The 25,970-nt window shown below is 36.5% G+C and overlaps 2 protein-coding genes across 3 annotated transcripts in view; one reads left to right on the top strand and one right to left on the bottom strand.

The window, feature by feature from the left end:
• The window catches only part of LOC128208203 (polypeptide N-acetylgalactosaminyltransferase 2-like), a 30,590-nt gene extending 18,512 nt beyond the window's left edge, over window positions 1-12,078 (top strand). The window contains exons 12-15 of one of the 2 annotated variants that reach the window (XM_052911652.1): window positions 2,030-2,092; window positions 3,713-3,839; window positions 4,343-4,462; window positions 4,733-12,078. In XM_052911652.1, coding sequence (XP_052767612.1) covers window positions 2,030-2,092; window positions 3,713-3,839; window positions 4,343-4,462; window positions 4,733-4,885 — 463 coding nt within the window. In that variant the 3' untranslated portion in view covers window positions 4,886-12,078. The remainder of the gene's footprint in view (window positions 1-2,029; window positions 2,093-3,712; window positions 3,840-4,342; window positions 4,463-4,732) is intronic. The other variant, XM_052911653.1, reaches the window with a different exon arrangement.
• Window positions 12,079-16,127: 4,049 nt separating this feature from the next.
• LOC128209161 (pecanex-like protein 4) overlaps window positions 16,128-25,970 on the bottom strand; it is a 35,627-nt gene continuing 25,784 nt past the window's right edge. The window contains exons 4-14 of the mRNA XM_052913063.1: window positions 25,566-25,797; window positions 25,119-25,296; window positions 24,116-24,289; window positions 23,269-23,561; window positions 22,834-23,070; window positions 22,261-22,403; window positions 21,575-22,055; window positions 20,190-21,356; window positions 18,827-18,944; window positions 18,292-18,478; window positions 16,128-18,054 (exon numbers count right to left, since the gene is read on the bottom strand). Of these exons, the coding sequence (XP_052769023.1) occupies window positions 17,803-18,054; window positions 18,292-18,478; window positions 18,827-18,944; window positions 20,190-21,356; window positions 21,575-22,055; window positions 22,261-22,403; window positions 22,834-23,070; window positions 23,269-23,561; window positions 24,116-24,289; window positions 25,119-25,296; window positions 25,566-25,797 (3,462 nt within the window). The 3' untranslated portion in view covers window positions 16,128-17,802. The remainder of the gene's footprint in view (window positions 18,055-18,291; window positions 18,479-18,826; window positions 18,945-20,189; window positions 21,357-21,574; window positions 22,056-22,260; window positions 22,404-22,833; window positions 23,071-23,268; window positions 23,562-24,115; window positions 24,290-25,118; window positions 25,297-25,565; window positions 25,798-25,970) is intronic.

Raw genomic sequence — 25,970 nt, 5'->3', positions numbered from 1 at the left:
CATCCCCATGCTTTACAGCCCGTCGGAATGAGAATGGTGTACCTTGGCTTTGGGAAAGGTTTATAAATTGCTTCTCTGTAATTGGTACATTTGAGACTGGATACAAAAGCATAACTCATATAGTTCAGAAATCTGATGCAAAAGTCACTTTAAAGGATTCACATTTTTAAAAATAATAATAAAAACAGGTATTTCTTAAATTTTTATGATAAAGTATTGTCCATGATACTTGCATGCATTCAAAGAAATAATTGGGATAATAAACAGATTTTGAAAATGTTGACTTTCAGAAGAAAACCGTTTAATTAAGTTGATAAGAGGCCAGGTGAGACATTTAGCCACATACTAGAGAGAGTGTTATGCAGCTAACATGTCTGCTTTTAACTGTGTTCTTTACAATCTTGTGTAACACAGCAGTTCATTTTTTTGGTTGTTTTGAATGGCAGAATGCTGCCAGATAAAGGACCTTGGTTTACACTTTCTGATGGGTGAGGTTTCATGGACTTTTTAGTTATTATCGACTTCTTTTACTTGAATATTTTTTTTTTCAATTTATTTATGATTTGTTTCCTTTGCAAATGTAGGTCACTATTCTCCTAACCCTGTGTCCAGGACGGTAAAGTTTCACCAAACATTTAAATCTAGCATAGAATCTTAGAGATGAACTTTTATATTCTTATTATACCCCGCCGAATTGAAAGTTTCGGGAGAGGGATATTGTTTTGGCGTTGTCCCTCCGTCCGTCATTCTGTCCGTCCGTCTGTCCGGAACCATATCTTGGTAGGCATTGGTCAGAAAATGTTCAAACTTGGTCAGAATGTTCCCCTTGATCAAATCACAACCACATGTTAAATAGGGTCACATGGGATCAAAAACTAGGTCACTAGGTCAAATCTTAGAAAAATCTTTGGAACAAACTTGAGGCATTATACTTGGTCAAATATTCATGAATCTTAATCAAAATGTTTTCCTTGATAAACTCTTGGATGTATATCAAACTGGGTCACATATGATCAAAAATAAGGTCACTAGGTCAAATCTTATAAAAAAAACTTGTCATGAACCATATCATGGTAATGATTGGTCAGATTATGTTTAAACTTGGTCAGGATGTACCCCTTGATGAAATATGGACTGCTTGTAAAATTGGGTCACATGGGGTCAAAAACTAGGTCACTAGCTCAAATCTTAGAAAAATCTTTGGAACACATTAGAGGCATTATGTATGGTCTAATATTCATGAAGCGTGATCAGAATGTTTTTATTGATGACATGTTTAAAATTGGGTCACATGTGATAAAAATTTACAAAACTGGGTTACATGTGATAAAAAACTAGGTCAAATCTTACAAAAATCTTGTCCAAAACCATTTCATGGTAGTGATTGATCGGATTATGTTCATACTTGTATGACTGAACACATGATAAAAAATATATGCTTATATATAATTACTTCCATCAACTTCCATTATAATCGATTATGATAGCCCGATTCAAAATCTCCACACAGTCAACAAACCCCGTCCATACACTGATCACCACTTGGTAGCAGTGAAACTTGATGAGCTTGAAAATAACACACAATGAACATGATCAAAAGGTACCTTAAAATGTCATTTGTCCACTATTACCTGTTATCACTTCAGACATATATGAACTTTCACTTTGAAATCATTCAAATTCATAGAAACTATTACAAATGTTACTCTATATACAAAACTTTTATTCCAAATAATTCCAAACAAACTCAAACTTATATCCAACGTTCATAAAGGTCCATTTCTCTGCAGCCATATTACATGTTCATGTAGGAATATTACACCTACTTTTCATTTCCAATCCATGAACTTTGCCTTATCAGGCGGGGGATATCAATTCAACAAATTTGCTCAAAATAGTTTTTGTAGCATTTTTTATTTCTGAAGAAAGTATTTTGTTGGAAAATTTTCTCTAAATGACAAGGAACATGCTGATTTGTGTATATCAAAACATGTCATGATACCTATGTGTGTGTGTGTTTTGTGTGCAGACAGACCCTAGACCAACTTGGTGGTGAGGTGAATGATAATGACATAGAAATCAGACAAACCAGGTATCTCCACCTCCGCCTTGCCCCACCTCTGCTATGCCCCACCCCATGCTTCTTTGTCACCACTGTGTTATGACCTTTTTCATGGATAAGGCTAGGAATCATGGTTTCATTATCAAAATAGAACATCATAATCGCATCATAGTCACATCATTATCACATCATAATAATAAAACCATAATCACAATATATCATAATCACTACTTTTCTACTGTATTTTCCATGCATCAGTATAATATACTTGCATATATATTGACATTACATTGTGAGCATCAAATTTCCTATGTCGATGCTAACCTGGTACAATATGATGTACATGACTGTATTAAAAGGCCTGTTCTATGAAAGGGGTCATTAACATTAGCTGCAGAACCCGCCATGCTAGCAGTCAGTATCTGGCTTTCATCGTAATCTTAGATATATTATATATAGAGTGCAGTTTCAGCCTCACTGAATGATGTAAGCTTGTAGTTTTCTAATTCTGTCATTTCATTATTTGTGCACATGCTTCCAATTAGGCCAAACCAATAATGTTGTCGTTCCCATTATTTTTGTTCATTTTTTTTCTTTTTAAATATAAACCATCTGGCACTTATTTGTGTTCATGTTATTGGCAAAATGAATGATGGAATGGGTTTGCATGTAAACAATACAACCATATACATACTTGGTACACAATAAATTATTTTCCAAAATAATATGTTTTTTCTCTACCTACTTAGCCTGTTGTCACATGTCACAGGAACCACATTATTATTTCTGTTTGGCCTAATTTTGAATTTGCTGTATTTTGTTAATTTAATCAGCTATGCAGATGTGCTATTTAGTAATGTTAACTGTCAAGGATGGTATGTATTTACAAAGATTAATGTCTGTGTCATGTGCTTACTTAATTTATCCATAGGCTTTGCAGCAAGATTTTATATTTATTTCTGTGTGTTGTATTGTGCGATCTTGTATTCGTAATCTTTCCTAACAATAGCACAGTGAACTTGTCTTGTCTTCTTATCTTAACAATATTGTGTTTGCTGGTCATGTTAAGAATTGTGTATATGATAAATACTTGCCGATAAAAGGAAATCAAATTATTTTGTTTGCGAATTGAATTCATGTTGAATTGAATATTCATGAAGAATATATTGAACTCAAAGTTTTATGTTATCTTTAAGAAATTTGGTTTTTCTTTCTTGTTGTTTTTTGGCTGATTTAGATAATGTTTTAAAGACTAAGCAATAGCTAGTTGTAAACAATCACATACATGTATTTTTAAGTATGTGCTTAAACAGGTACATGTATGAATAATCTCCACCTAATATCATGAGCCAGCATTTAAGTTCAGGATCTATATGGGTCAATTAAATATTTAAAGAAAAACATAGAAAATCCAACAGTGATCACATGCAGCTATATAACAATCAAGCTTACATGTAATTGCTATAGTCATCTTAACTCAACATGAATGGGTCTGTAATTTTTATTGTATAAATTGTAAACAGAAATGATACTTTAATCTGTATGTCTATTAGTCGTGAAAATATACATTTTTATACACCAATATGAATCCTAGTATGTAGATGTGATCAAATAGCTGAAGACATAACTCACCATGCATGCATATTGCAGGGTGCCGAAGAAGGATGACCAGGCATTTGGTAGCATCCTGCAGGGTGTTATGTGTATTGACACAATGGGCAACTTTGCTGATGGCATCCTCGGCCTCTTCCAATGCCACAACTCCGGCGGAAACCAGGTAACATAACATTTAAGGCTTAAATTGTGACGTCTTCACCCCAAAAGAGTCCAGTTGAGGAAATCACACAATTAAGAAAAATAACAGATTTATCTTAGTGATCATGCTGAACCAAAACTGATCAAACTATGTAGGACCGACTGTTTATGGGACGCAGTACTTTCACATCAGTTTTTACCTGCTTCTTGTATGAAAAAAGTCTTTAAATCTAGCCCGCATTGTTGGAAACTTACATATTTGTCTGTTTTGTGCAATGTTTTGATTGACAGGTGCAGAACTAGACCAACTGAGATATGCAGACTTGTCATGTGGCATCCCCTTTGTTTTGTTATTTTTTGAATGCCCGAACAAGCGTTTTCTGGCATACCTAAGACAAAAATTGCACATTTCCTGAGCATGTTATATAGGCTCTGACCTACAGTGCCTCCACAGAGCTGTGCGAGTGGTTGATTGGTTTCAATAATATATTTGATAATCAGTAAAGTATTGATTCATTTATTTAGGAGTTTACAATGACATCTAATGGGAACATCCGTCACCTTGACCTTTGTCTCACCTTGAGCAACGAAGATCCTGGAGCGGTCATTAAACTGTACCAGTGTACTCCAGATAATGCACTCCAGGTAAATAAAATCATGCTTAAAATACCGGTATGTCAAGATATGAAGATGAATATCATTGTTAAGACAAGCTCCAAAACTCACATGTATCTGAATATTTAAAATACCTGACACATATGGCACTATTTAATTTAGTACATAATCTCAGTATAAATATATGCGTGCCTTACATATTTGTATACACCTTTTCCTATGATATGAGAAGTGTCAGATTGGCATTAGCTTTGGTAAATCTTATTTCAATTCGTAACTGCAGTTAATCCCTTGTTTCAGCTATGGGACCGAGTGGAGGACAGTTCGATGCTGCGCAGCAAATACTACAGCGTGTGTATCGACAGTGGAGACGTCCAAAGGAAGGGCCTTGTGGCCAACTCATGTGACCATCTCTCCCCGAGCCAGAAATGGAGGTTCTCCGTATCATCCTGATCCCACCACACAGCACACTATAGTCTTCATAATGAAACCTCGCTGAGCAATATGCTCGATGCTAGTAGATTGCTCATAGGATGTTCATTTAGGGGTATATATACCTTTAAGAAAGCTTATGAGGTGGCGGAGTTCTATAATTTGATAAAAAATGTAGGCATATTTGGTGTATCAAAGAAATTTATTTATTTTCAATTATGGAGACGTATTTGAATTATTTTGTAATATGATTTTCAAAAAAACTCTTAAAAGAGTAATATGAGGAAGCTTTAATGTTGAATTTTACAGTATTTCCAGCTTTTTGGAGATTTCCATTTTTATGATTTCTTTTTGTTACAAGATACATTAGAGAATATTCTGAATTATTCACAGTTGCCAACTCCCCTTAGGTTCAGGCCTTGGATCTCAAACTGTCCTCTCAATTTAAACTTATATCAGGTATTAAGCTTACAAACTGTTTGCCAAAGTCTCTTACACCCATTGCAGTAACTTAGATGCTGATGCTTTATAGTGTTTATAGTTTTGCTAAACAGGAATTGTATTTGTTACGTTTGTTAATATGTATTTTACATTGTAGTTTGTTATAGAAGTCTGGTGCTCACCTGCAGTGAACTAACATTCCATATTTTCTGCTTTATATATAGTTATCGTTTGTTTCTGGTTATAGAGATGGACCTTGTCTCAACTGATTGTTTTGCATCTGTTTTTGAGAATACTTTCAATGTTGTTTCATGAATTTTATTTATACAATCAAAGTACTGATATCCAATATAAATAAAACTGTCTTAAAAATATTTTTAAATCAAACATTTTATTTTAATTACTTATCTTTTTCTCTCAGGAAATAGCAGAATGTTTCAAATATTTTAAGATAGTTATCTTGTTCATACTTGAATCGGTAAATATTAACACGGAACGTAAAGTTCTGTGTAAGTCTTGCCGTCTTGTCCACATTTTAATGTGTTCTACAGCACGTTATCAGCTTTGTTGTTATTCTAGTCATGTTCCATTTGTATATATATTTTCATTCTCATGATTTCAGTGATGTAAGTTTTTTTTTTAATTTTTAAAAATCAATATTTTATTTGATATAATAATGACGTACCCACCATGCATTATATGCCCATATATAACTCATATTTTTAAAGCATATCCTTGAAAACAGTCCCAATTTGGTTTGAAGATCTCATACTTTTCAACTGTCTCTCCTGCTGAATTGTTCTGTGAAGGGTAAATTATATTGAAACTTTGTTACATGTACACAGTCCACCTAGTTATACTCCCACAAACGAAGTTTGAGGGGGTATTTAGGAGTGAGCTTGTCGGTCTGTCGGTAGGTTGGTCGGTCGGTCGGTCTGTGGGTTTTCATGGTTTCCGGACGATAACTCATGAAAGGCTAGACAGATTTGAAAAAATTTTGGTACACAGGTGTAACATTAGAAGATACAGTTCGATATTGGGGCTGGTGGGGCCAAGGTCAAGGTCACTGTTACTAAAAATAGAAAAATGGTTTCCGGATGATAACTCATGAAAGGCTTGACAGATTTGAACAATTTTTGGTACACAGGTGTAACATCAGAAGATACAGGTCAAGTTCGATATTGGGGCTGGTGGGGCCAAGGTCAAGGTCATTGTTACTAAAAATAGAAAAACGGTTTCCGGACGATAACTCATGAAAGGCTAGACAGATTTGAACATTTTTTGGTACACAGGTGTAACATCAGAAGATACAGGTCAAGTTCGTTATTGGGGCTGGTGGGGCCAAGGTCAAGGTCACTGTTACTATAAATAGAAAAACGGTTTGCGGACGATAACTCATGAAAGGCTTGACAGATTTGAACAATTTTTGGTACACAGGTGTAACATCAGAAGATACAGGTCAAGTTCGATATTGGGGCTGGTGGGGCCAAGGTCAAGGTTACTGTTACTAAAAATAGAAAAACGGTTACCTGATGATAACTCATGAAAGGCTAGACAGATTTGAACATTTTTTTGGTACACAGGGGTAACATCAGAAGATACAGGTCAAGTTCGATATTGGGGCTGGTGGGGCCAAGGTCAAGGTCATTGTTACTAAAAATAGAAAAACGGTTTCCGGATGATAACTCATGAAAGGCTAGACAGATTTGAACATTTTTTGGTACACAGGTGTAACATCAGAAGATACAGGTCAAGTTCGTTATTGGGGCTGGTGGGGCCAAGGTCAAGGTCACTGTTACTATAAATAGAAAAACGGTTTCCGGACGATAACTCATGAAAGGCTTGACAGATTTGAACAATTTTTGGTACACAGGTGTAACATCAGAAGATACAGGTCAAGATCGATATTGGGGCTGGTGGGGCCAAGGTCAAGGTCATTGTTACTAAAAATAGAAAAACGGTTTCCGGACGATAACTCATGAAAGGCTTGACAGATTTGAACAATTTTTGGTACACAGGTGTAACATCAGAAGATACAGGTCAAGTTCGATATAAGGGCTGGTGGGGCCAAGGTCAAGGTCACTGTTACTAAAAAAATAAAAACGGTTTCCGGACGATAACTCATGAAAAGCTAGTTTTTCTTGTCAGCAGTGTAACTTCTAATTACTCAACAGATTTAAATAAAACAATACATGCATGATAAAAGAAGATGCAGTGTGCAGTAACCTTGGAGTTATGGCCTCTTTTCAAAGGAATGGTTTGCCATTCCTGTGTCCAGGCGGCATTTGGGGGTATCATCACTCCTGTGACAGCTCTAGTTTTCACTGTGTTACATGTACGCGGTCCACATAGTTTTCCCTGTGTTACATGTACACAGTCCACCTAGTTTTCACTGTGTTGCATGTACGCAGTCCACCTAGTTTTCACTGTGTTACATGTACACAGTCCACCTAGTTTTCACTGTGTTACATGTACACAGTCCACCTAGTTTTCACTGTGTTACATGTACACAGTCCACCTAGTTTTCACTGTGTTACATGTACACAGTCCACCTAGTTTTCACTGTGTTACATGTACACAGTCCACCTAGTTTTCACTGTGTTACATGTACACAGTCCACCTAGTTTTCACTGTGTTACATGTACACAGTCCACCTAGTTTTCACTGTGTTACATGTACACAGTCCACCTAGTTTTCACTGTGTTACATGTACACAGTCCACCTAGTTTTTCCTGTGTTACATGTACACAGTCCACCTAGTTTTCACTGTCTTACATGTACACCTAGTTTTCACTGTGTTGCATGTACACAGTCCGATTAGTTTTCACTGTGTTACTTGTACAGAGTCCACCTAGTTTTCACTGTGTTACATGTACACAGTCCACCTAGTTTTCACTGTGTTGCATGTACGCGGTCCACCTAGTTTTCACTGTGTTGGATGTACGCGGTCCACATAGCTTTCCCTGTGTTGCATGTACACAGTCCACCTAGTTTTCACTGTGTTGGATGTACGCGGTCCACATAGCTTTCCCTGTGTTACATGTACACAATCCACCTAGTTTTCACTGTGTTACATGTACACAGTCCACCTAGTTTTCACTGTGTTACATGTACACAGTCCACCTAGTTTTTCCTGTGTTACATGTACACAATCCACCTAGTTTTCACTGTCTTACATGTACACAATCCACCTATTTTTCACTGTGTTGCATGTACGCGGTCCACCTAGTTTTCACTGTGTTACATGTACACAGTCGGATTAGTTTTCACTGTGTTACTTGTACGGAGTCCACCTAGTTTTGTACGCAGTCCACCTACATATTATTTGTCAGATTATTGTTCAGTTGTAGATGTGTTTATGTATATTTTGTATTAATATATTTTCTTGCCAGTTACCATGTAATTTTTAGCATTTTTTTTTTTTTCAAAGTTGATGCATTGTCATAGCCTCGGGGCTGTTGTTGTCTGATGCAAAACCACAACTCATAAAACGTTGAAGATATTCAAATGAAATATGCTCATGTGTAGCAAAGACAACAACTCTTGACTTGAAGAAAAACAACAGAAGAGCATCGCAGCACTCTTGTTAAAACTATTGAAATTGATTGCTTTAAATATATAACTAATAACACCATTTAAGTTGACAACTGAAGAATTACAAATCATGACCTACTCTGACTAGGTTGTATTGCAAGCCCAGGGCTTAATTCAGTATTTATCTTCATGGTTTAATTGGCTTTATTTGATTATTTTTTTTAAAAAGATAAAATTCTAATATTTAAGGTACATGTTCTTTAAGATTTGTTGCTGAAATAGAAAACACTACATAACTTATTAATTAGATAGTTTTCAGCTGTTTCATTTAATTTCATATGTTATAAGACTTTAGATAAAAAAGATTCCCAAATAAATATTGAATTCAACCACATAAGTCAATATACTTATGCATTTTTTTACAAATTTTATCAGATTTTTTTTTAATTATTATCAAAACATTGATAAAAACTACACATATCAGTTACAGTATGACATTAAATTCTCGAACTGATCTGGGGTTTTGGCAAAAGAAAAATTCAATTATAAAATTTGTGTTGTGAATATTTTTGTTTATAAATTTGCTCAATAATTGTTGTATACCAATTTTTAAATCCATGTTATTCAGTATTGAGAATTTCTCAGTGTCTTAACATTTTAAATGATCCGTAAAATCCTGTTATAGGCCAAAATACATAAGAAACATGCTCATGATAGTCTGTTATTGTTTAATAAAATATGCATGTAGATTGTTAATGTTAATATGACCATGTTTGTCAAATCAGATCATTTGTGGTCTTCTTGGCTTCAGTGCTTATTTTCAATCAAAGTTTTACCCTTGCAATGATGTAACATTAAGTTATTTAATGTCAACGTCAGCACACTTGCCCTATTGTGAAAAGAAAAATGTGTCCAAAAATTGTTTATCAAGTAAATTTTCTTACCACCTCTCACACTCCACTTGAATGAGAGACCATGACGATAATTTTCCACTTACATTTCCCCCATCCAGTGTAACATAAAGATAATATTCCATGCACATCTCCCCATTTCTGTTTTAAAAAATATTGGTGCTGTTGAATTTGAATGCTGAAGTGATTTGTATCACATCACTATTTATTTATGTGTTTTAGGAAAATGTTATTACATACTAAATTGAATATTAAGTGTAAACAAAATGTTTGACCTTTACATTTATATGTTATATGTACAATTTCAAAATGATACACTTATAACAAGACATTTTTAAGCCGATTTATTCCCGTTTTATATTGTTGAATTGATAATCATACAGCGCATATTTTACACATGTTTTACTTTGTATTTGACCATTTCATTTGTTTTGTTCATGATGACAACTTGTTTTATTGTACATATATGAAAGCATCTTTCTTTTGTTTCTATCACTTGATGTTTTAACTGTGTATGGTATTTTGAATGATGGCATGTTTATAACAAGTAGCATTGGTATAAGCACAAATAGAGCAAAATCTGTTGTAGTTTATAAATCTTGCAAATCATGTTTAGTCGAACATTCAAGATGACATAAACGAAATAAAGGCAGTAAAATTCATCAGACAATCAAACAGAATATATGAATTACGCTTAAAATTCTCCAAATACCGTGCTCTTGTTAAAAAAAATATACATGTTTGTGAATGTATGTGTGTTTCATGTTTCATGGGCTTAGTGCATAATGATTGTAACTTAATATAGCAATAGATTGTGTTACAACAGTATTGCGATAAGCCCTGGATTTGTTACCCTACATGTTGTTTCTGTTCAAAAAATATTTTCTTAATCTTTCATTTTGTTCCATGATTACATGCGGAGAATTGTAATTGATCAGCCGCAATCAATGTGTTGACCAATCAACAGATCCTATTTTGTAAGTATAAAAACTCCTGGTCCAATTTAGTAGTCTCCTATTATTTTCCTTTTCCATATCCAACAGTGAAAAAACGGCACCCCTTATCGAAAAATCCACATCGCCCTTCATTTATTTTTTTATCCTCTATCATGCCAGTGTTGAGTGCTGCCTTATACATACAGCATTTTATTAGAATTTATTTGAATTTTTACTAAATTAATTTAATTTATATTTGTCGGGAGCATACTGTATCATAAATAAGACTGATTTCAAAAGAAATGCTTAGTGCAATTTCTTCAGTTAAAATCCAGTGTCCATTAAAATATGAAATTAACCAAAGGAGGCATATAATAAAAGGAATATTGAAATAGAGAGCATTTTGGACGAGCTGTTTCTGGTATGATGTATTAACATGCATGGATAAGTGTTTACAAACTCCAAGTGTTGCAGAGAACTATCCTATCATGTAAAAGCTTGCCATTTTTATCTCAACATTTTTTTTTTGTCTGAGCATTCATTATGCTGATACTGGTCAATTCATTGCTCAGATTGTAGGCGACTGGTACGGGTATAGTGCCATAAGAAACATTTCTTTACATTGGTACTTATTTTGAAGGTCATTTTACGCTCCAAGTGTTTTGTCTTGAACAGGTCTCATTTAAACATTGATTGTGATGCAAAAGGGACGGTGTGTTTGTAGTTGTGTAGTCATATTTTACAGGGTATGGGGAATTTATTGTGGACGTATACTGTTAGCATATTGATTTGTGTTGAGGTATCAGATGAACACATAAGCTGGAAATTTCATGTCCATTAGCAAGTATGTTGAATTTTGATGTCTTGTGACTCCATGTTATTTTGGTTTCAACTGGAAGTTATCACTTACTAGAACTAGTACAAAGAATAAATGACTTAAATAACATTACAGTTATGGCAGACAACATTTTTGTTCAACTGAAAAATGGGAAGTGTAATGGCGGATTTTGCAGTCTTTCAAGATCAAAAAAGTATGTGTAATATTGTTTTGGTCATGATCTTTCTGCTATTCATTCTCAACACATTAAACCCTTTAAAATGATACCCAAGATGCATTGATTCACCAGGCATATAAAAATTCAAATACTTGTACTGCAGATATCTTAACATGACTGTTTGTACTTCTGAACTAGAACAGTAGTTAATTTATGTAGAAGTTTGAAATGTGATAAAATAGCCTCTATGGTGGTGGAAAAACTGATTTGGCTAGAAATATCTATTTGTTGTTCTTGATAAGAAACCTTTGACTTATATAATATTAATTTACATGTATATGTGTTATATGGATACGGCACTTGACACCAGTTTTAGCTGGAAATAAACAAAAGTATTATATAGTGTTGCTGTCTTCTAATTTGCCACATTTTTAATAGAAACTTAGTTTCATGTTTCCAAGCAATTTTAAATGTCACAATATAAACTTATTTAGCCACTAGAAATTGCTTTTTAGCTCACCAGAGCACGAATGGCTCAAGGTGAGCTATTGTGATCCGTCTTTGTCCATCGTCGTCAGTCCGTCAACAATTGCTTAAAAAAATCTCCTCTAAAACTACCACGCCAAATTCAACTAGAGCTGTCACAGGAGTGACAGAATACCCCCAAATGCCGCCTGGACACAGGAATGGCAAACCATTCCTTTGAAAAGAGGCCATAACTCCAAGGTTAGTGCATACTGCCTCTTCTTTTATCATGCATGTATTGTTTGTCCGGAAACCGTTTTTCTATTTTTGTAACAGTGCACAAAAACCTTTACTCCACTGGCCCCATTTTCAATCACAAGCATTGTCATCACAGAGGCTGCCCATACAGCAAGCTTCATCACAATATCTCATGCCCAATTAAAGTTATGAAGCAGAAACCATTTTTCTATTTTTAGTAACAGTGACCTTGACCTTGGCCCCACCAGCCCCCATATCAAACTTGACCTGTATCTTCTGATGTTACACCTGTGTACCAAAAAATGTTCAAAGCTGTCAAGCCTTTCATGAGTTATCATCCTGAAACCATTTTTCTATTTTTAGTAACAGTGACCTTGACCCCACCAGCCCCAATATCGAACTTGATCTGTATCTTCTGATGTTACACCTGTGTACCAAAAATTGTTCAAATCCGTTTAGCCTTTCATGAGTTATCGTCCAGAAAACCGTTTTTCTATTTTTAGTAACAGTGACCTTGACCTTGGCCCCATCAGCCCCAATATCGATCTTGACCTGTATCTTCTGATGTTACACCTGTGTACCAAAATATTTTCAAATCTGTCAAGCCTTTCATGAGTTATCGTCCGGAAACCGTTTTTCTATTTTTAGTAACAGTGACCTTGGCCCCACCAGCCCCAATATCGAACTTGACCTGTATCTTCTGATGTTACACCTGTGTACCAAAATATTTTCAAATCTGTCAAGCCTTTCATGAGTTATCGTCCGGAAACCGTTTTTCTAAATTTAGTAACAGTGACCATGACCTTGGCCCCACCAGCCCCAATATCGAACTTGACCTGTATCTTCTGATGTTAGACCTGTGTACCAAAAATTTTTCAAATCTGTCAAGCCTTTCATGAGTTATCGTCTGGAAAACGTTTTTCTATTTTTAGTAGCAGTGACCTTGACCTTGGCCCCACCAGCCCAAATATCGAACTTGACCTGTATCTTCTGATGTTACACCTGTGTACCAAAAATTTTTCAAATCTGTCAAGCCTTTCATGAGTTATCGTCCGGAAACCGTTTTTCTATTTTTAGTAACAGTGACCTTGGCCCCACCAGCCCCAATATCGAACTTGACCTGTATCTTCTGATGTTACACCTGTGTACCAAAAAATTTTCAAATCTGTCTAGCCTTTCATGAGTTATCGTCCGGAAACCATGAAAACCGACAGACCGACCGACAGACAGACAGACCGACCGACAGACCGACCGACCGACAAGCTCACTCCTATATACCCCCTCAAACTTCGTTTGTGGGGGTATAATTAAACTTCAGAGGAAGCTTCCTTGAGTGTCCCTCTACAAAAATACAAGGTGTTACAATTGATTAACAACAACAACAAAATGGCCGACTTCCTGTTTTGCTTTAAAAAGCATCTCCTCTGAAACTACTAGTCCAAATTCAATGAAACTTTACAGTAAGCTTCCTTGGGTGACCCTCTACAACAAAACAAGGGGTCAAGATTGATCAACAACAACAACAGCCACAACAAAATGGCTGACTTCCTTTTTTGATTTAAAAAGCATCTCCTCTGAAACTACCACTCTAAATTCAAAATAACTTTACAGGAAGCTTTCTTGGGTGACCCTGTACAAAAATACAACTAGGGGACACGATTGATCAACAACAACAACAACATTCACAAAATGGCCAACTTCCTGTTTTGCTTTTAAAAAAACATCTCTAAAACCACCCGTTCAAATTTAATGAAACTTTACAGGAAGCTTCCTTGGGTGACCCTCTGCAATAATACAACAAGGGGTCACGATTGATCAACAACAACAAAATGGCCGACTTACTGTTTTGCTTTAAAAAAAAGTCTCTGAAACTACGAGGCCAAATTCAATGAAACTTTACAGGTAGGTTCATTGCTTGACCATTTACAAATATAAAACAAAGCATTGTCATCAGTAAAGATATGTTTAAATTGCAACATTTTTATTAATGCTTTATCACAGAGTTGTGGCCCTTTGCTTAGGTGAGCGTTTAAGGGACATCATGTCCCTCTTGTTTGAAAAAGGGCTTGTTTCCCCAATAGTGTTGTTGTAGCTGAGAGATAGTCAAACAAATAGTTTTTCACCTGAAGATCACTGTGACCTTGACCTAATGACCTCATAATCAATAGTGGTCATCTTCTCATCATGACCAACTAGCAAACCAAGTATAAAGTTTCTTGGCTGAAGTGTATTTGGTTTATTAAGGGAAACCATTTTATCACCTGAAGGTCACTGCAACCTTATCAATTGACCTCAAAAATCAATAGGGTCATCAACTAGGCATGACAAACTAGCAAACCAAGTATAATGTTCCTGAGTGTTCTTAAATTAATAAGTGGAAACTATTTCATCACCTGATGGTCACCGCAACCTTATCCATTGACCTCAAAATCAAAAGGGTCATCAACTAGGCATGACCAATTGCCATACCAAGTATGAAAATCGTGGGTGCTTTTAGTATTTTTGAGCGGAAACCAGTTTTCAGCTCAATGACTCACTGCCAACAAGTTTTTCATCTGAAGGTCAGTGCAACCTTGACCTACTGATCTTAAAATCAGTAGAGGTCATCTCTAGTCATGACCAATTGGATACAAAGTATGAAATTCCTTGGTCCAATAATTCCATAGAAATTGAGCAGGATCTTCAGTTATTGAGTGGAAACCATGTTTTTCACCTCTAGGTCACTGCGACCTTGACCTACTGATCTTATAATCAATGTGGATCATCAGCTGGTCATGACCAACCGTCATACCAAATATGAAGTTCCTAAGTCCAAGCATTCTATAGTAATTGAGCAGATATGAAGTGTGACTTACAAACTGACTGACCGAGAGTCAGGGCAAGAACAATAGAATTGGGGGAAACATATTTAGTGTATACACGTCATGTGACATTCTGACAGAGGCATCTCCAAAATGGCAAAATTTTAAACTACTGGAATTTGGAAAAATGATATATGATCAAAGCATTTCAGATGTAGCAATAGTACGATGACAGCCACTGTCTTAAGAAACCATTGTAGTGTTCAGTCTGATTGCTCATAGCAGTAAGGGATGCTATAGATTGGCCTCTGTTATAGAGCAAAAGTGCTCCGATAGTGTGTGAAGTTCAACAATCACCATCATATTCACTTCCTTGTAGTTATTCAAGAGACAAGGGATTATGAACCACACACTGTACTTTAACAATGTGGTACTTGACAGATTTCTTTGCATTTTGAACTTCTTCAAACCTAACCCTAACTTCTTCAAAGTAAAAAATACTGTGGTTTTACAGGTAGTTTTACCTTTCAGCAACTCCACCGGTGGTCCGAAGTACAATACAACCATACGAGGTCTGCAAGAGTATCAGGTATGGCTATTTGTACAAGACTTTTTTAATAGGAAAAGAACATTATCAACTGAGCACTCATTATTCTGAGCAATTTCAAATGCATTCCCTAAACTCAATGAGCATATTCAAGATTGCACAATTATAAGAAAGTGTTGTTAAGATTTGATAAGCACCTCTTGATTCCCCTATTCCATATTCAGATGTTGCAATGTAGGATAGCCCAAGAGGGAACACTATTTTTGGCCAGGTTGGAGCCTGAAGAGACAGCAGAGTGGAGGAAACAATACCATGGCAGCGTTTTAAACTGGTAGAAAAAATAATCCTTGGGTTTCACAAGATTGAACCAACAAAGTTCATGGAAAGTTTTATTTCAACAAAATAGAGATATCACAGAAGTATGAGACTCAATATCAATGTCTTTATGGTCACATGTACATTGTGAACACCAACAACAATCATATAACACTGAACTAAAACAATCACACGGTTTCTTCAAAATTATAAAAGCTTGATGACTTACAAAAAATAAAATTTATTAAAAAATGGCCTAAAACATGATCTAATTAGTACTGTAAATGTAATGCACCCTTCAACTGTCAGATCTTCCAGACATTCTCTAGTTACACATTAAACAGGTCTTCACTGTACGGAAAACACAGGCAACTGCTAAAAACACAGGCAACTGGCACAATTGTGAAGTCTCCAGACAATCAAATCAATAGCTGGCACATTATGACATAATTATAAGCATCTGAACCATTTACAGTAAATTTCATAACATGGTATTGCTTTATACATTCCTTATGTCACTAAATGATTTTTTATACTCTAAAACAGCTGATCATTTAAAAAGCAAGGAGATACCCAACAATGATACATCAATAAAATAAATAAATAAATACATGAAAGCCATAAAATAAACACACATTGTATTCCCGAACCAAGAAGAAAAGCCAGTGTACAAAAGATCAGTAACAACAAAAAAACTTAATGCCAATGAAGCAGAATACATGTACATACAATAATATTCAAAGTAAAACCTTGTTTAACAAAAATGTGAAAATGGACGGATCACTCTATAAAAGACGATTCATTGTTTTATAGGTAACAGTGAGAAAAGGGAACAGTAAATGTCAATAGCAATATCAAAATATTATCAGAACAAGTTTTGAACACAGTAGAAAAGTAAAGATACAATGATAAAAACAATTAAAACAATAACACTTATGGCAAATGACTTTGATTTTCAAAACATTTTTCTAACATGGTATGAATTTCAAAACATTTCAATGTCATTATTATTAGGCAATACAGTAATTAGAATAAATCTCCAAAAAACATATCTGAGTATAAGAAAAAGAAATTGTGAGGCCTCTTAATAGAGGGTACCGTAAAGTCCATGTATTCATTTGATTTGAAATTAATATAAATACCATTAAAGATTATACCTATGGCACACATATCGATTGTCATATAACCGATAGTCCATAAGACAGGGCCTGACATAAGATTGGAATTTTGAATTGTACCTAGACAAACAGATCAAGTTGACAAATGACTTGACAATGACCCAATGCATCAAAAACAAGGGAGGGTATACAATTACTCAAGCACTTATACCGTTTTCATCTGGTTTTTTTATTAAGATAATGGAAGCCGATCCACATGGCAAAACACCATGGTTATTTCCAATTATTTTTAAAATTTGCCCCTTGGAATTGGCAATTCGAGTATAATTTTAAAGAGGAAGTGTGATTTCTTTTATGAAATTTTTTGAATGTTGAATAAACTCAAATACTCATTTTAACCATTGGTTTGTGGGCTTTGGTGACTTCAGCAACAATAAACTACCGTTTTTCAAGCAGTCCTTCATCAATTAATTAAAAAACATTGTTTACTGATACGGGATGCTTTGGGGGAAAAAGTTAATTTTTTGGCTGTGAGAACATAGCCAACTATGAGCTATAAAAGTTGCTGAAAAACAACCTGCATATGAAACTTAAACAGTGTCTTCTCAGTCGTCAAAGCTAGAGAAGTGGAACAGTCATTGGTCGTGATGAGTAGATGGGGTACCCGAGGGGTGGGTCGGCGGCCTGCACGGTGAGATTACGCAGAATGACAGGGTGAGCCTGAATGCTGTACCGTTCTTCATCATCGTTGGTCATGTAGAGCAGCTCCAGTCCGAGGTTTGCCCACTGGCCACGCACAACCTCCGGGTTCAACCGACCAATAGAAACCTGCATTGACTGGAGGGTCAGTGTACGGCTGCTGTACGTGTTCTAGAAATAACAACATGGGAATATTGTGATAAGTTTCAATCCTAAAGAATGAATATGAACAGTTAATAAGGCAAAGTAATTTATGCATGAACATGTTTGAGAATGTTGACATTGTTTAACTGCTCCAGGTGTTTAATTATGTTAACAGGCTTTACATTAATCCAATTGGAAAGCATGCTTTAGTTGAATCAATGGCATATTTTTACATGTAGTTTAAAAAAGAATCCTAAGCCGTACCTGTCCTGTGTTTTGTCCCATGGAGAACATGTTGGGCCTCTGTTCAAGGATTGCGGAAGTCCACTCGGGCTCGCGCTCTGCTCCAATGTACCAGCGGTCATCATACTCCTCCAGGGCTTCCTGCCACTCTTCGTCGGATGTCAGCTCGCCCAGCAACATCTGGTCTATCATTAGCTTGAAACCATACCTGGGAAAACAAATACAAGGAAAATCTGTTTTGCAAGTTGAATAATCTAGATTACATACTGTTGTGGAACTTTTCTCTTTTACTTTAAGGTTTAGACAAATTAACATATATGTTTTTTAGCTGTAACTAAAACAGTGAGATTGCATTAATGTTGTTTTTAGCATCCATTGATAGCTTTTGTGGAACCAAGGTATAACGCTTATACTGATCGTTAGAATCACTTATAACTGCAGAATGAAGACTTAACATTCCAGATTGTTAATACTTGTAGCCTCTTAAGATTGACAGGAAGCGATAATCAGTCCAGTATATCAAAAGTAATGATATCTCAGGAAACTATACCCATACCGGAAGGCCTTTTTGACAAGCGACTGCAGGTCGGTGTGTTCCCCGAGCCAGTCCCACATTGCGTTGATGGATATGTCACCCATATAACTCTTGTAGAGAAAACTAGGACCACTGTAGCCTACAATGACAACATGGATACTTATACATTATGTTAAGATAGTGTTGAAATGTTTTGTTACCCATATAAATCATGTACAGGAAACTGTGACCACTGGAACATACAGGGGAGTCATTGAAACATTGGGTACTAGCATACTGTAAATGTCCTATTAGATGCCTACACTCATATAGAAGCGCAGGTGGTCTTATTTGCATGATAAGCATCACATCTGCACCATTTGTTTATGGTCCACCTGCTCTGGCTGCTGAAGCCATGTATGTAAACCAATACCTTATCATTTAAGTAACACACCTCTTACGTTGATAAAAGAACGAAACATTTCATTTTTTACCGAAAGTTGTGTATTGATTTCAGAGTTAAAGTCATGTGTTCAGTGGATCATTTTAGTCGTTTACACACCAGGGGGTGTATACAGCTATGCTGTAGCGGATACTGATTGCTGATTGGTCAGTTGCAGGCTTTAGATTGTAGGTGGTGTCTAAAGCCTGCAACTGTACAATCAGCAATTAGTATCCACCTATGATCTAGGTGATGGGTAATTGTGACAATGGTTGTTGGTATTTTATATTGATTACATATATGACTGATTCTTGAAATGAGCTGAATGGGGAAACATGATTCTGATGATTTTGTGCAGAGTTCTTAAAAAGACATGCACCTGGTGCTTCTAACAGAACATAAATATTTACGGTACTTGAAATTGAAAACTACAAACGTGCTACTCTTAATGTATCTGATGTACAATAAACATTATGATTGCATGCCGCCATTGGAGATAATGTCAAACTTTAATGCCTGGTTACCACATATAATATCTTTATTTCAGGCCAAATAAGTTTGTTTGTAATATTTCCATTGATAAATTTTAAACACTTTTTCTTCATATAAAGCCCTTTCATACGAGACAAAAATAATATGGGGACACCAAGCATTGGATCTCACATCAGTATTTGTAGTGGAGGTACATTTGTGTGTATTCTGTTGACCGAAAAGGTATCGCTATCAAATGTGCATATTATTATCCAATACCTTAAAAAATATACCTTTACTACAAAAACTGATGAATGCACAGTATTTAAATGAAGAACAGCAATTTTGTAATGCCCAATGTGATTATTAATTTACCAATAAAATTATTAAATTACCAATGTGTTTATTACAAACAAAGATATGATATACATTGCTAATTTTATACTTTTTCAATATTTCTATCAAGAATGAAAATTGTGAATTGTAAATTACCTTGACTTTCAAAAATTGAATAGCAGGCCATGGTTAGTTGAGCGTAGCAGTTATGTAGGGCATCATCAGCCATTACATCTTTGAGCACTTTTTCTCTGGATTCCTTCTCACTGCCAAGATCTAGACAGGAGAGTACGTGTTTGAACCAGTCTGTGGGAAACTTGGCGACCAGTCTGGATACTTGTGAATTATCCAACGGCAGTTCACGCCACTCTTTTGGTAAACTTAACTGAGATGAATATGGACTTTTGAAATCAGGCGAACCTGCTAGATTAGTCTGTGGCTTGTATATAGTGTTTCCAAATGATTTTGTACTAAACTTGTTCTGCATTTGAGGTTTAGGCTTAGTGACATCATAAGCTGGTAAGCCCATGTCTAATTCATCAAGCATATCTTCTATATCTGGGCTTTTAGTTCTACTCTGGGTAGATTGATGTAAAGGCCGAGGGGGCTTGCTAGGCTTTTTCTGAATGGTGGTACCATCATCTGAGAATATACTGTCTGTGAAACTGTCTAAAGAGCCCCAGGATGAGGCCATTTTCTTCTGCTTATTTGTCACCTTGGTAACTACAGGCGGGGAGGGAGATCGCCTCTCTTGCATAAAATCTGGAATCAAAGGTGGCAAGGCTGTTCTATTTGATTGTTTTTGTACACTAGTGTTTCTCATGTTATTATTTGAGTTCAACTCTTTCAACTCGTGTTTTTCAGTACGTGTTACAAACGAAAGCTCTTTTATCATAGATTCACCTTTTGCATTTTTCATGACTTTGTTTTTATTATTTTTCACATACTTTAACAAGACCCACAGTAAACTTCTTAAAAATGCCTTCATTGTTTCTTCACTAGCACTTGGATTATCTATAATTCCTGTCAATACATTCCTTGCATCAGAATATGCATCAAGATAACAAGCATCCACTGGTGTCAACGTATGCAGTGGATATTCATTTAATTTGCCAAAACTTGTGTGACAGCCCTCCCTAGGTTCGAGGGCTGTCTCAAAGATATCATCAATCCTGGCAGCTTCAACAGTGTGACAGGAAGTCTCCTGGAGCTCGAGGCCCTTCACGTTGATGGTGCAGTAGCCAGTTCCCCTCTCTAGGATCACAACCCAGACAAGCCGGTCCTGGAACCGGACCAGATAGTGGTTCCCAGCACTTGCTTCACCTACAACAGGGGAAACAGGTTGACTGGTTTATCTGCACAAAACAGAACAGGTATACCAAAAAAACACACCTTAAACCTGTCTAAAACATTTCTATTTTAAATGAGGGTAGACAAACTATTGCAAATGTAACTGACTCTTCTTTTCTTTTGGGAATGGGAATATTTCCATAAATAATTCACATTGATGCATATGCATGCGCATATTCTATATGATTTACCTATGCTTCCATTGGCACACCCAGAGGAGAATGCCTTGGCCAGTTCTGGAGCCAGCTGTCTGTAGAAGTTTGTATCAGGACAACTGTTACTAGAGGCTCCAACCTCCTCTGGCCAGGATCGCAGGGGGCGCGGGAATGAGAAGAAAACTATCGGCAATGTGAATAGAGGAAGCAGCGGCACTGCAAGGGCCGAGGCTATTCCTATAATCCCAAACACTAGGGGGAAAAATATGATTGAGAGAACTATGATCGGAACAGTTGATCCTCGTCGTTGTTTTTTATCAGTCCATGAACTGATGAGCAATGAGATGAAGAAGTAGAGTTTATTACACAGCTGGTAGAACCTGTCACGGCACAGGCAGGTAAGCATGGCCAGAATGGGCACACCCCATTCTGTCACTGTGGTGTTGGTATCCATGGTCACTAGTACCAGGTGGACAATGGATAGTTCTAGCAGGGAGTGAACTGTACTCTGCCATATCTAAAACACAATTTCACAAAACTGAAATGTTAATGATTTAACATGGAATTTCATTCAATATTTCAATGACAACTGAGTCATATTGAAAGTTAAATTTTCTTACAAAACAACATAATTTATTTTTTCTTTCAATTACACACATGATTCACATTTTTTTTGGCCTGTGTATAAATAATCAATCCCATATTCAAACAGTTTCACTTACAGCTCTGAAAGCTCTCACAATGCCAAATGTGTACATGACCCCTGTTGACAGGTCAAGGTTGCTCCGACACGATATGGAGCTGGTTTCACTGCCCTTCCCATTGATAACCATGGACAGATAGGCCAACATCACGCAGGGGGCAACTGGAATAGAGATGAAAATCCAGAAATATTTCAATATTATAAGGTAGAATGGTTTCAGACTTCTATTTCTTCAAAAACACTTTTGTTTACATCATTTTCTGTAATGTATGTTGTAATGGACAAATCTCTTAAAAGAATAAGTGATAACTTTTGCAAGATCAACATGTGTTTTAATACTCACTCCAGGGTACACATTTTTTAAAAGAGGAATTTTATGAAAACTGGTCATAAAACTGCATAAAAACAAGTGGTTAAAAATTGTTTAACTCTTAACTTCTGGCCAACAACGCATACTGGTGTGTTAGATTTGAAACCTTATTATTTTTAACTTGACTCCCCCCTTCAGCAATATGGTGACGTTAGCAAACGTAATGAGTAGCGCAGTGGCAAACAAAATGCAATATACAACATATTGAGTAATACAACTCACCCCAGTTGACAATTCCCCTCCTCAGTATCCCCAGCACCAGCAGTTTCCTTTTCCTGGAGTTGAACGGTCGGTTTGTGACGGATGGTGGATAGAGAGCGTTCCTCCACAGCCCGCAAATTATGTAAACACCTTGAATGTCACGCAGCACCTTCTCCACCACACATATGCCTACTATACAGTAGCCCACTGTCTTCCATGTGGATGAGGAAAATTTGTGACTGTTGGCACTCACCAGACCTGAAAAACAAATGATAAATGAACATTCATATTTATGTGAGAAGTAGAAACTATGAGTATCATATCTGAAGCCTCTTTGGTAGCCATTTGATCAAAATTATGAAAAGAAAAGTGATAGCATAATTCAAACACATAACATAGTGAAGTTCTTGACCTATCAATTGCATACTCTACATTAATTACTCTCAAAGCACCTACCTGCTATGACACCTACTACAGCCAGCATCACACAGTGATAGACAACCTCCAGGATGCCCCATCTCCATAGAAATCTGAGACCCTTCTCCTTATGTCCCTCCACCGGTTCCTTCCTACGCTCAGCTGAGACCCGATTCCTGTTGATAAAGGACAACAGCTGGGTACCAAGCCCTCCCAAGTCTGTACTGAGCAGGTAACCAGTCATGCCCGACAGAACAACGGTTCCCAGACAAGAGGAGATGTAGTAGGAACCAAGGAACACACACGCTGATAATACTGACATCACCACCAATCTGGAATCAAACAACGTACAACACACATGTTTTATAAACGTTTCAACACTATGATTGCAGATAGTTAAAACTGTCTTGTTCCCTTGAGAGACATATACATCTAAAACCCAGGGGCCAATTCAACAAAAGATTTTAGTTGTACCTTCAATAACCTTTAATTGGTTGAACCTCACAAATGGTAACACATTGATTTTTTTTTATTTCCTCAAGTTTGTGCACATTTTTCAATTTACTCAATTATGTAGCAAAATATTGAAAATAAGATGTTGACTAAATTCATGACAACTAAGGTTTTTATTTAACCAGGCGCTTGCAGCTCATTTCATTAAAGGATCTTAGTCATAACATCAACAATCTTATAAAATTGTAGGAACATCATAGATGGCAATTAATTGATTTTTATTTTTATTCAGTTCCTTAACGTCCTGTTCAACATAAATACTGGTTCAAGCTAAATTCAGCAAAATAACAGAAATTTCACACTTTACCTAAGACCATTAATGAAACATGTCTTTCAGAATCACCTCATCTTGAAACAGCTGTACCTGACTTACCTGAGATCTGAGGCCATGAACGATCCCCCGAACAGGAACACATGGCCCTGCTCCAGGGCGTACAGGAGGAACGTATCCACGGGGGCCAGCAGCCCCGCCATCCACAACAATGGCAACAGCACAAAAAACACGTGCAACACCTGGTTCACCAAGAGGAAACTCCCGGAGTGGTATCTGAAATTATCACAATACCAAATTTTTAATAACTTATTAAGTAATAATTTTATATAATGAGCTGATTGTACAAAACTTTGGTAATGGCATTGATAACAACATCATTGTTAATTGTTAAATCATTATTGCTCCAGAACTTCCATTAGTGATCTGTAGTATTTAAAGATTTGAGACAACTAGGTTGTCCAGTTAGCGCAGTGGTAAGCGCACTCGCTTCTCACCAAGGCAACCTGGGTTCAATTCCCTGTGGTCACCAAGCCGGACAGTTGGGTTTTCTCCTTACTGCAGTTTTCCCTCACAACACAAGACCACACGCGTAACATTGTGCCAATGAGAGTGATATATATAATGTTGTAATAACTTGTTTCACATTCATTGTAAAATAAATAAGTTTAAACTAAATTTGAGACAACTTTACAATAAATAAAATAAATAAGTTTAAACTAAATTTGAGACAACTTTACAATAATGTATAATGTCAGTTTTAATTGGTTGATGGCAGAACATGCTATTGTTTACTTATAAGTCTTACTTTTTGTTAATTTCTGAAGGTTATTTTCTGACACTGTATGTGCATAAATGCAGCATGCCACTATGACTCACCTGTATTACCTTGACACTCGAGGTAGGGATGTGAAACATGTGTGATACACAGAACCTTTGTGTGTCTAACAGCTGTGCCAAGTTTTAAAAAATATTGTACTGTGCATGACCAAGTTACAGCACTGATACGGAAAAAAACGAATGGAGGGCAGACGGAAAACAGCACAGTAGCAAACAAATCTACAAAACCATTATCAATCCAGCACAGAGTAACTGTCTCTCCTACCTGTGTATGAGATCAAACATAATGAGCAGGTAGACATAGAATGCTCGCATCACGGCCGACAGTTCCATGGCGTCGGTGGTGCGGTACGTAGCCGTCTCCGGGGGCGCAGCTGTCACCAGGGGATACAGGGCCACAAGCACTGCCAACCAGCCCAGCATAAACAACATCACTGTACCTCCTGTCAAATATATATATATAAGGTAAATTTGACATAAATCTTATTTTATTTACATTTTCTTTCAATTTCATTCAAATTTTGTTTATATAATGAGAAATTATCACTTCCAAAAATGTAAAAACACCTGTAGTATATAACTGTGAGGAAGGTCGGACTTCCTTACTTGTGACTATTTCCCAAGCTGGCTAAACAACTTTTTTTTATTTTTCATGTAAGACTATGCTGACAATTTCTACACCTGTGTATTATGCTAATCAAGGCTGTGTTACCTGTATTATTGTAGAGGTCATTAAGCGTGGTTGGGAGCAGATATAGCAGTGCGAGTCCGGCCATAGGGCCCCCAACAAGGGCATGGACCAGCACGTTCAGCTTGTACTTCTTGGGTGGAATGACAAACTTGACAGTGTCCGGGTCACAACATGAGATAAAGTCAACCTCGTCTTCCTCTGATAGCAGGTTCTTCTTTTTCCTCATCAGGGGCAGGTCACTCCCTTGGCTTGCCTGGAAAGTTAGGTAACCATTAGCAAATATATTTCTGTTTGATAGTTGAGATGGTAATAATTTGATATGAACCTGCTGGTGTCCTTTTATCAGAGGTCATGAGATAGTGCCCTCGCGTGGGACTCAAACCCACAGCCCCTTGGGTAAGGAACAGATGCATGTACAACAAGACA

The sequence above is a fragment of the Mya arenaria genome, chromosome 11, assembly GCF_026914265.1.
Source record: "Mya arenaria isolate MELC-2E11 chromosome 11, ASM2691426v1".
NCBI lineage: Eukaryota > Metazoa > Mollusca > Bivalvia > Myida > Myidae > Mya > Mya arenaria.
The sequence above is the reverse complement of the archived record's forward strand: the minus strand, read 5'-3'. Positions and strand labels throughout refer to the sequence as shown.